This window comes from Cyclopterus lumpus, chromosome 23 (genome assembly GCF_009769545.1).
Source record: "Cyclopterus lumpus isolate fCycLum1 chromosome 23, fCycLum1.pri, whole genome shotgun sequence".
Lineage (NCBI taxonomy): Eukaryota > Metazoa > Chordata > Actinopteri > Perciformes > Cyclopteridae > Cyclopterus > Cyclopterus lumpus.
The window spans coordinates 1,677,501-1,689,429 of NC_046988.1; the positions used below are offsets into that span (position 1 = coordinate 1,677,501).

At 41.2% G+C, this 11,929-nt stretch overlaps 1 protein-coding gene across 1 annotated transcript in view; it reads left to right on the forward strand.

The window, feature by feature from the left end:
- Positions 1–11,929, forward strand: part of sult4a1 (sulfotransferase family 4A, member 1) — a 24,001-nt gene extending 12,072 nt beyond the window's left edge. Inside the window, exons 6-7 of the mRNA XM_034526508.1 lie at positions 1,814–1,952; positions 11,817–11,929. Of these exons, the coding sequence (XP_034382399.1) occupies positions 1,814–1,952; positions 11,817–11,929 (252 nt within the window). The remainder of the gene's footprint in view (positions 1–1,813; positions 1,953–11,816) is intronic.

Below are 11,929 nucleotides of genomic sequence, written 5' to 3' on the forward strand. Positions count from 1 at the left end.
AGGAGTCCTCCGTCACATTGAGACGTGGTATTGAATCAAATGCAGAAGGAATCGCTTCTATAAATTTAGCTACAGCACTGTCAGTTAGACATCTGGTGTAGAAACTTTTGACTAACGGTGTATACTCCGGGAGTATAAACTCAAAAGTTATGAGGTAATGGTCTGACAGAAGAGGGTTCTGTGGGAAGACCTCCAAATGCTCAATGTCAATGCCATATGTAAGAACAAGGTCGAGGGTGTGGCCAAAGCAGTGAGTGGGTTTCTGTACTCTGACAGAAGCCAATCGAGTCCAACAATGAGATAAATGCAGTACTAAGGCAATCATTGTCAATATCCACATGAATATTAAAATCTCCTACAATAATAACCTTATCAGTTTTAAGGACTAAACTTGATAAACACTCAGAAAATTCAGATATAAATTCTGAATATGGACCTGGTGGCCGGTACAGTATAACAAATAGAATTGGCTGTAATGTTTTACAGGTTGGATGTGAAAGACTAAGAACAAGGCTTTCAAATGAGTTGTAGTTTAGTTTAGGTTTAGGATTCATTAATAGGCTTGAGTCAAAGATGGCTGCTACTCCACCTCCTCGGCCGGTGCCTCGAGGAATGTGAGTATTAATATGACTTGGAGGAGTTGATTCATTTAGGTTGACATATTCTTCATGCCTCAGCCAGGTTTCAGTAAGACACAATAAATCAATGTGATTGTCTGATATTAAATCATTTACTAATACAGCTTTAGATGACAGAGATCTAATATTTAGGAGTCCACATTTAATTATCCTGTTTTGTTGCACTGTGGCAGTAGTGATGTTAACCTTTATGAGGTTATTTTGTATGACTCCTCTTCTGGTTACTTTTGATTTAATTAATTTAAGTGGCCGTGGGACAGACACAGTCTCTATAGAGTTAAGGTTAAGGGTGGGGAACTGCTCGAATGGAAGTGCAGAGAAGGTGGAAGACTACAACTGTGCTTCTGCTTCCTGATCTGAACTCTGGGTCATGGATTAAGTCCGCTAATCAACTTGGCCATGTTCGCAGAAATGAGACGCGCTCCATCCCAAGTGGGATGAATGCCGTCTCGACTCATCAGATCAGGCTTTCCCCAGAAAGTCTGCCAGTTATCTATGTAGCCCACATTGTTTGCTGGGCACCACCTGGACAACCAGCGGTTGAATGACGACATGCGGCTATACATGTCATCATTGATCAGATTGGGGAGAGGGCCAGAGAAAACTACGGTGTCTGACATTGTCTTGGCATAAGCACACACCGATTCCACATTCATTTTAGTGACCTCCGACCGCCGCAGTCGGGAGTCATTACCGCCGGCGTGTATAATAATCTTACTGTAACTACGCTCATCTTTAGCCAGCAGTTTTAAACAAGATTCAATGTCGCCCACTCTGGCCCCGCCCGGGATGCATATGACTTTGGTCCCTGGCTTCACTCTCACTGCCTTGAACACAGCTTGAACACACAGTTCACTACACTTACACAATCTATGTATACAATCTATGTGTACATCCCTGACCATGAGTCAGGGCTGTACACTGATAGCTTCATGTTTAACTGATGCAAAGGTTTGTCATACCTTTGTGCCACATAGATTGCGTAAGCGTAGCAAACTGTATGTTCTCCACAGCCGTGGGTGGATGCTGTTTGGGGAAACAGAATCACGGCCTAGTTGTTATTCAAAAATTCAAGAGGGAGGCAGTTTTCTCTGTATTTGCGTGCAAATACTGCTTTCATAGACTTTCCCTAGTTTCTTATTCTCAATAACCTCTCCCCTCTCCGTCCATTCCAGGATCCGGGGACGCTGGTAGAACAGTTAGCACGGTTCCTGGGTGTTTCCTGCGACAAAGCCCAGCTGGAGGGCATGGTGGAGAGCTGCAACCAGCTCATCGAGCAGTGCAGCAACTCAGAGGCGCTGTCCATCTGCAGAGGTGAGTGGGAGAGGAAACACATCCCTGCTCTCGGACAACTTTCTGGCTCTCTGAGGTCCGACTTGAGAGGCCTGAAAGATGATCCAACACATGTGTCTTCAAGCTATTTTTATTACACTTTCACTGCATCTGACATTCTTCTACTTTAGTTTCTTCAGTTAATGATTTTACAGCTGGTGTCCCATGATATCTGTTAATCTTGTTGTGCAGTGTAGTGTTTTTCATTACAACACCATCTTTTAAGGACATTTCAAAGTCAATCAGTTTCTTTTCTTTGCCAAACACCAAATAAATCGACCTGAGTTATAGAGAAACATGTCAAAGAATACGATATTCATTTTTCTATTTCACAACATTGGGAGACTAAATGATCATAAATAATATTTGTACTGCGCCATTCATACAAGAAATGCTAAAACAAATTAAACATTGAATAAACATAAAAAGTTAATTCTGAAAGTTTGAAACGTTTATATTCGGTAAGCAGGTGTCTGTTCCCAGAAGGGATATGGATGCTTTGTCACGCTACTCGCCGTCTGATTCCAACACACAAGGCACACACCGCGCTGACAAGCAACTACAATGTAAACCCATCAGCCTTATTATTAGTCACTCATAAATGCTCCGGGACTCAGTGGCGACTGGCCAATAGAGAGCCATGGAGCCTGGCCCCACCTTGAGCCACAACAAAATCAAATAAAAATCAAATAAATAATAATAATAAATGTATACATTATCTTAAGTGCATTTCTTCGTACGTGGTTGGGATGTAGTGCTCACTTCTATAATCATAATCGCTGCAATGGATATAAAATGTGGCTTGAAGATCTCCAGCAATATGTTCGTGAATGTGTGAGGAATCTGGTGACCGAGACGGACCTCCGCTGCAGCTGGAAGTGAACACAACGCACGCACGCGTGGTTTGAAACCAGTTGGGGTGCGGTCCCTCGAGCAGGACCTCAAATCTATGAAATCGTCACAACATATTTTTAGGTTGGCTGAATCTTGACACACAGATTTGATGCTTAAACAACCAACTTCTTGTCTAAAAACATCCTAAAATGACATTCCGTGACTCAACAACAGTAATATTTAGAAAACGTTGTGCCATGCTATTGGGCAAAGTGAACGTTGTACCAGCTGGACGACGGACACAGGATTGAGGTGAAGAAACACAATGAGGATAAAAACAGGCTCACTTTAACCCTAACAAGGTTCATAGGGGCATCTTCTATATGATGTTCTATTGGATTATATTTGTATGTGATTATATGATATTTAGATTTTATTATAATTGTATATTTATATTGTATATTTATGATATTTATATAAGATGGTATTTATATATCATATTATACTGAATATTATTATGATATATATATATATATATATATATATATATATATTGTAGTGTCACGGGCTGTCGCTAGGACAGGCTAGCCTGGGGCGGTGCAAAGAGAGAGATGAACACAGGCACGTCCGAGGGTATTTAACAAAAAGTCCAGGTTTATTTCCCATCCCACCAGCAAGGTAACATCCAAAAACAACAAAGTATCAAAAAAAGGTCCAGTTAGATAACACAAAACATCCCGGAGGAGAAAGTGGGTAATTAACCAAACAAAAACTCAATCCTGGTGAATCCAGGCTACGAGGTCCTCTCCCTTGTTGTCCTCTTCCAGGTGCTCGTGGGTTCACCTTCCGCTCTCCTTTCTCCTTCCCAGGTGCTCTCCCTTAAGTCTCCCAGCCCTGCCTCAATCAGGTGCCTTAAGCAGCTGCAGCTGGGTGAGCGGTGAGGCAGGCTGGGAGATGTAGTTTTTGCACTGGTGGCCACTCTGTAGCGCCCCTCCACTACCTGTCCCCTTGTGATGCCACAATATATATCATAATAATATTCAGTATAATATGGCTTTTTTCAAAATAAACCTCAGACTTCCCTCCCCAAATTCACTTCAGGTCTCAATCCCACCAACATGGGCATGTTTCAGCCATCCCAGACTGTCCTCCCTGTAATGTGTAATCTCCCTGCAGGTCAGGTTAGAGTTATTAACAGTGAACAGAAAGATATTGTTATTTACAAGTGGTCTGTTATGGAGATTGGCCTGAACTGTCATTAATGTCCCGGCCTGAAACTTTTCCCCAGCCTGACACTGATTGTGAGTGTGTTGAGAAAGTGTATGTCAAATGATACGTTTCCCATCCAGCCGAATACTCTGGACTCGCAAACAATGACTCCATTGGGCAGAAGAGCAAAGACACAAATGCAGTGCAAGAAAAACAAAAGTTATAGTCCGCTTCAAATTTTCAACCAGTGCAACAAATGCAATTCCTGGAAGACTTAATGAAATCCTCACTGTGATGACGCCTCCCTGATAGATGCTTTCTTATTTGTGCTCAGGAAGTCAGTACAGTATAAGATTGCAAAAGTATTGGAGCAGTGGGAAAGTGCATAACAAGTATTAAAAAATAAACTACATTTTAGATCTCATTTAAATATATCTGCAAGATAGTCTGCAGATAATCAAAATCAAACCAGGATATCCTTACTCCCTGTCAGATCTTATGTTGAGCAACATCTTCATTTTGTAATTTTTCAATGAGGTACTACATATACTACCTGGAAAAAGCATATCACTGCATCGTTTCATAATCTCATTATAGGTTTATCATGTAAAAATCACACTTTGTGTAGAAAATAAACTTGCGTCTTCACAGGAAACAACTTTAGTTAACAGAACTACTTAGATAGAACGAAGAGAAAGTCACTCAGTCAGTCCCAAAAAAAACGAGGCCATCAGATCATTTGAAGAATACATTTTTAATTAATACAAAAATTAGGTTCTATGTTCAACCATCTGTCATTCCATTACTTTTCCTGATTTTGCCGTGGCATCGTCTCGCTATTGGTATCAAGATATTCAGCCAGTTTCATTTTCTAACTGGTAATGACATCCCTTTAATCAGACTTCCTAACAGCTGCTTCTGGAGCCACTGAAGGCTCTGTACAACTGTATTTTGATTGTTTACACATGTACTGGTACTTTCCAAGGCTTATAAAAAGACTTTGATGGAGTTCCGCTCTATTGAGACCAGATTGTCTACAGTCACACTTGATCTTTGGTTGTTTTGCCCAATATACACAATTAAGGACAAGACATTCTAATTTAAAAGTTTTTAATAATTCTCAGAATACAATATAATAGACTCACACACCATTTACGTCAATTTGATTAGTGCTTTCCAGGCATGCATCTGTGGAAAGCCAGAGAAAAAAGCTGTCTTTCTCCCAGTTAGCAACACCCTCTAACTCCCAACTCTTCAAATACCAACTGTGTCAGTGGACGTAGGCTTTAAAATATGATTCTAGTGTCAGCTTTGATCATGTCATACACACTCTTTTTTTAAATTCATAAACTTCTAATGTAAATTTACAAAATGTTCAGGTTTATCTAGGCAACAAAACTACGTAGTACTTAACTTTGACTGCGTTTCTCACAGGACATGGACAGCGGCCTCCTGGGTGAGAGTCCTGTGTTTATTGACCCGGCCAACCTCACCTCCTACAGCCCCCGCTCCAACTGTCTAATAATGACACGGAGGGGTTTGCATCGGAGCTTGTTGAATGCTCCAGCTGATGACATCATCAGGGTTATTTTGTCAGACTTGACAAAGCTCCTCCAGAGTTCTAACAGGCCTCTTCGTGACAAGTAGAGTAAAATTAGCCGGAGTGCACTTTTAATAGTCCGTCTGCCTGTCACCATGTGTGATTGGTCGCATGCACGTATGCATCAGCACAATGTGCAACATTAACTAAGTTAAATCTTCATCAAGCCCTGCAGGAAGGCAGATGGAAACAGTATAATGTCAAATTAATGGAGTTATAATGTTTTCTGAAGCAGTTATTGTGTGTAAAAACTAAAGATGTGTTAGTTATTTTAACAGTGAAAGATATGGTTATTTACACGTGGGCTGTTGTGAAATTTTGTCGATTTCAGAAAAGACACAAATGCAGCAAACAATAAACAGCGTGAGGAAAACACAAGTTATAGTCCGCTTCAAATGTCCTTGACTACAATATATGCAGGGAATGTAATTCCTCGAGGCCTGGATGATTTGTCCTTTCTTATTTGACGGATACTCTTTCACAAAGAACAAACCAGTATTACAGCCATAATGTATATGTGCTATGTATGAGGCTTAACTATACAGTCAGAGGACGAGGAGAGGAGAGAAAGCATCAGGATGATCTCATGCAGGGAGGAAGAGAGCAAATACATGACAAATAACCCATAATCTGCTGTAAAGCTCTTCTAGTGGTATCTACCCATGCAGTTTTGGTTGAATATATCTTCTTTTTGGGATACTTTTCTCTGAGATACCTGTCTCCACCTCAAAACAGTGGAGGGGAAAGAAACTTCCTTTGTTGGGATCATAGCAAAAATAATCAACAGCAACAGCAACTTCTCTTTTAAAACACATTGAGAGCTCACTGGACCCCATTTCTAAAACATAAACACACAATTATGAATGTCAGCCATATTGCCACTATAAACAATTGTATCCTATTTTCTCTCATTGCTGTAGCAGCTGTCGCCAGAAACGGTTCCTCCATAAATTTGAGATGGGTCACAGTCGTAAACTGTTGTGTTACGTCTGTAGAGAGCTAAGACACCTCACCTGTCAGCGTTGATCTTTATCTGTCGATCTATCTAGCTGTCAGTGGCGGCAGGTAGAATTTTTTTTTGGTAGGACCATCCAATCAATTTCAGCTAACATCCCAGTATGATTCAATGCAAATAAAAGTATCAAACACACATTTCTACTTTGTAGTTAAATATTTAACATTTATTCCAACACTGACATAATAAGGACATCTTATTCATACAATTCAGTATATTAATATATATGTATATCATATAATAATATTCAGTATAATATGATATATAAATAACATGCAATATAAATATATTATAATAACATATAATAATAATATTGTATAACATAAATCACACATATATATATATATATATATATAAAATCTAATAGAAGATGTTTATATATTAAGATGCCCCTATGAACCTTGTTAGGGTTAAAGTGAGCCTGTTTTTATCTTCATTGTGTTTCTTCACCTCAATCCTGTTTCCGTCGTCCAGCTGGTATGACGTTCACTTTGCCCAATATGGCTGCTTGAGGAGTTATCATGTGTGTCCTGGTGTTCTCATGTTTTCTGTGTGCTTCATGTCCCTTACTCCCATAACTGTCCATGCTGGATCTGTCCCCGTTGATTTATAAAGCAAAATACGGCATTAGCACGACAGCATCCAGCAGCTCGCCAAACCTTCCTGGTGTGCCGGTCTCTATAGACGCTTCCAAACCTTTCTGGTGTACCGGTCTCTATAGAAGCTTCCAAACCTTCCTGGTGTACCGGTCTCTACAGAAGCTTCCAAACCTTCCTGGTGTACCGGTCTCTACATAAGCTTCCAAACCTTCCGGGTGTACCGGTGTCTACAGAAGCTTCCAAACCTTCCTGGTGTACCGGTGTCTACAGAAGCTTCCAAACCTTCTTGGTGTGCCGGTCTCTATAGACCCTTCCAAACCTTTCTGGTGTACCAGTCTCTACAGAAGCTTCCAAACCTTCCTGGTGTACCGGTCTCTACAGAAGTTTCAAAATCTTCCTGGTGTACCAGTCTCTACAGAAGCTTCCAAACCTTCTTGGTGTACCGGTCTCTACAGAAGCTTCCAAAACTTCCGGGTGTTCTGGTCTCTAGAGAAGCTTCCAAACCTTCCTGGTGTACCGGTCTCTACAGAAGCTTCCAAACCTTCCGGGTGTTCTGGTCTCTAGAGAAGCTTCCAAACCTTCCTGGTGTACCGGTCTCTACAGAAGCTTCAAAACCTTCCTGGTGTACCGGTCTCTACAGAAGTTTCAAAATCTTCCTGGTGTACCAGTCTCTACAGAAGCTTCCAAACCTTCTTGGTGTACCGGTCTCTACAGAAGCTTCCAAAACTTCCGGGTGTTCTGGTCTCTAGAGAAGCTTCCAAACCTTCCTGGTGTACCGGTCTCTACAGAAGCTTCCAAACCTTCCGGGTGTACCGGTCTCTACAGAAGCTTCCAAACCTTCCGGGTGTTCTGGTCTCTAGAGAAGCTTCCAAACCTTCCTGGTGTACCGGTCTCTACAGAAGCTTCAAAACCTTCCAGGTGTACCGGCCTCTACAGAAGCTTCCAAACCGTTCAGGTGTACCGGTCTCTACAGAAGCTTCCAAACCTTCCTGGTGTACCAGTCTCTACAGAAGCTTCCAAACCTTCCTGGTGTACCGGTCTCTACAGAAGCTTCATGTGTTCTTCCCTTTCAGCCAGTCTGTTGTCTTTTGGGAGGTGGATCTGGGCCCAGTTGTTTGACCTGTAGTTTCTCCGCCAAAGTTCTTCTCTCAAACAGGTTTTGGAGGAAAGATTTTACCGGGTCGGGTCTTCTTAGAAGAGAAGTGCTCGCGCTGGCCGTTGTCATGTCGTTAAAAAAGCGCCTGACGAGAACACGCAGCTGTGGCCTAGACGACTTTGGCCCAAAGCTGAATCTATTTTAGGATGTTGATTGGCTAAATTGTCACTCATTTATATCTTTAATCAGTAATTGGCTAAACTGCTTCATGGACCCGTCTCTTCTGGGCCAAAACAATTTGGCCGCAGCGCAGCTGAGACATGCAGACAGGCGGAGAGGATGTGCAGGAAGTGCAGAAAGTGCAGGAAAAGGATATATTTCGCGCCTATTTTACAAATATTACTGGGTAGATTCCATATCTCCAAAACACAAATATTGACAATTTGTATCATTTATTAATGTGGCCCTCTATTGGCCATCCATCTATACTGAGACAATGATGAATTGATAAACTTTTAATTAATCAAATCGTAAGCATTACAGAACATAACCAAGAGTCATGCATCAATGTTGTCTACAAGCAAACAATCCAATATAGACGTAGAGTCAATATGAATTGACTTAAATTGAGTTGTTTTTTTCAAGGGACTTCCTCTGGAAATCACTAACTGCTTCTAAACATTGACTCAACTAAAACCACGACCACGGGGTTCAGTGAGATGGTGTATGGGAAGTGAGGTCATCGACCTGCAGTGAAGTGTGGAGGCTTTAAGTGGACGATGCAATGGAAACTCTTATATCTACTGTGCAGCGTGTGTATTAAGATTATAATGGCAGGATTAGACGGACAGGGACTAAAGAGTCTGGAAACCAGTTTTACAATATTATTTTTACTTTTGATTATCCCAGCTGGAATGTTATTTATAATTCTGTGTCAGACAATTTCAAGTTAGGACTTTAACCCCCAGACTGAGCTGAGCAGGTAGCTTTTGGAACAGGACAATTCTATATGAGACTGTTTACACATCAAGCCTTATACTGGGACACTCAATACAGGCTCGAACACACTTTAACCCCTTATTGATCGTGTTATATAACACCTGAAGTGGTGTGTTTGCATATTCATCAAAATGAGTGTCCCGAAAGAAAAGAAGCCCCAAAGTGTTCAAAATGAAATGAAATAATTGTGTAAAGTATAGAGTGCTGGTGGTGTCGTGGCTAACACTGTCACCTCACAGAGGGGCCCGGGCTTGATCCCTGGGGGTCCTTCTGTGTGGAGTTTGCATGTTCTCCCAGCGTGGCAATGTGAGCCCTGCGATAAACCGTCCAGGTGAACCTACTTTCACCCAGTCAGCTGGGATCGGCTCCCACCCCCCGTGACCCTGAACAGGATAAGTGCTTCAGATAATGAAACGGAGTTTGTGTAATGATTCGACTCATTGTTACACCATTATTTTTTTTAATTACACGTTTTCATTTGCCTCCTGGCAAACAACATTATGGGTATGGTGCATTACCATGATTTTGTTGAACTCCTATTCAACGGCCTTTGGCTGTTTTTGTGTTACTGTAAAAACGGGATTATATAAATGTGGGTAATCGTATAGATCCCCTCACAATCTCTCTCTTCAAAACTAGGATCCACTCTGTCTTCTTTTTCTTCTTCTTCTTCTTCTTCTTCTTCTTCTTCTTCTTCTTCTTCTTCCTCTCGACAAAGCAGCTCCAGGCGCATAACGCCACCAACAGGGCTGTAGAGCTGGTCCAAACCGGAGCATGTGCAGTTTGCTGTCGTCCACAGAGGGTCACAGCAGAAAGTATGAATCTGCCTTAAGAGGCACAGGCCGTGTGGTGTGGGCTGTTGGCTGATAAGTGAGCAGACTTTGACAACACCCCTGTCATAAAAAGGGAAGTTAGGAAATAAAACTGGACTTACAAGTGTCATTGTGAAATAAAAAACGATTGAGAATAAAATGGAAATGGTGGTGATCCAATACAATAAGATCCGGAAACGCTACCAATATAATGACTATTTTTTAATAATGTCCTTTTTTAATATGTTTTTAATTCATTTTAGGCCTCCATAAATAGGTCATGGGATCTTCAAGAACGTGCACATGGATATGAGGGTTTGAGATGATTATAGCCCCACCATGTTGGATCCACACCACTGACTGCTGATTGTATAATGAATCATTTTAACCAGCAGCCTGCTTAGATGTAACCCTCTTTGAGTCGGACATGTTCATCCTCTGGTTATTCATTCTCTTTGGTTCATGTCACCATTCCTATTTTGATTTGGATGTTTTACTTATGTTTTCTGTTGTTTTTTCTTTTCAGTTTCCCCATCCGATTCTTTTTCTTTTAGTGCATGGAAGTGTCTGCTGTGCTAATAGGCTTAACACACAGCGGACAGCAGTCAGTCTGATCTGTCTCACTCATCTGTGACCCACAGCAGGTGAGTCAGAGCCACGGCAGGCGGCACGCTGAGTTTATGGGTTTCACGTTCCATCCATCATGCAGGAGAATGAGGACAAGAAGTATTCATTCATTCTGTTTGTAAATGAAGAATAACCCCGTTGTTGAAAAGATCTTTAATTATAATTAGTCTTAGTATTAGTATATGCATTTATATTTAGCCATCAAACACAATACAATACGTGTAGCCTGTATACAGTCGACAATATGACTGAATAGGCACAGGCATGAAGAACAATGCTTATTTATGGCGATCCTACGTTCTTATCAATTTAAGATACCCTATAATAAAATAAAATAATGTATCATTTAACCATAGGACAAGCAAGTGAGGAAACATGTGGTATAGTGAATCTCATGATCCGTTAAATGTAAAACAAAACAAATCTGAAACGATTAGAAGGACAACTCCATCTGGAGATGACGGTGACGTTTGTCGGAAAGCCCAGAAAAAAAGAGCTGATTTTCTCTTGTCTTAAAATGTTTCGTCTTTTCTTCACTCCTGTTACGCCTTTCTGTTCCAATAATTAACATTTTCACTTTTCATTTTGGACGTAAGTACGGTCTTTCTCGTGTTGGTGTATTTGATGATTTCAGAGTTGTGATTGTAACGAAGCGTTCTCAAAACTGAGCACCACACTTGAGATCGTTGCGCTTCATCCATGACTCTGTGCCCTGAGCACAATGCTGCTACAGTGAAATATTACGGCCCCTGATTTGCGTGGTGATTTGATTAAAACACTAAGTTAAAAGATTTTTTAAAAGTTTATATTTAGATATAGTGCTTCAGTGGATCATATTCCCGCACAAACTCTCTATTGAATTAACACAATGAAGCACTCAAACAGGAAGTCGGGGGCTTTTAGGGCCCCTGTGATTTAACTCTGGGCCCTTGAGGCAGTTGCGTAATCCAGCTTTGTCTAAGAATTAAGAAATGAATGCGCATGTCTTAGCTGATGGACCAGTTTCACCTCTGTTATTTAAAATGTGTCCCTATCCCTGTGTTTCCTCTCTGCAGGTCGCGCGGGTCTGTGGAAGGACGTCTTCACTGTGTCCATGAACGAGAAGTTTGACGCCATTTACAGACAAAAGATGGGCAAGTCCGACCTGACCTTTGACTTCTGCCTGTGA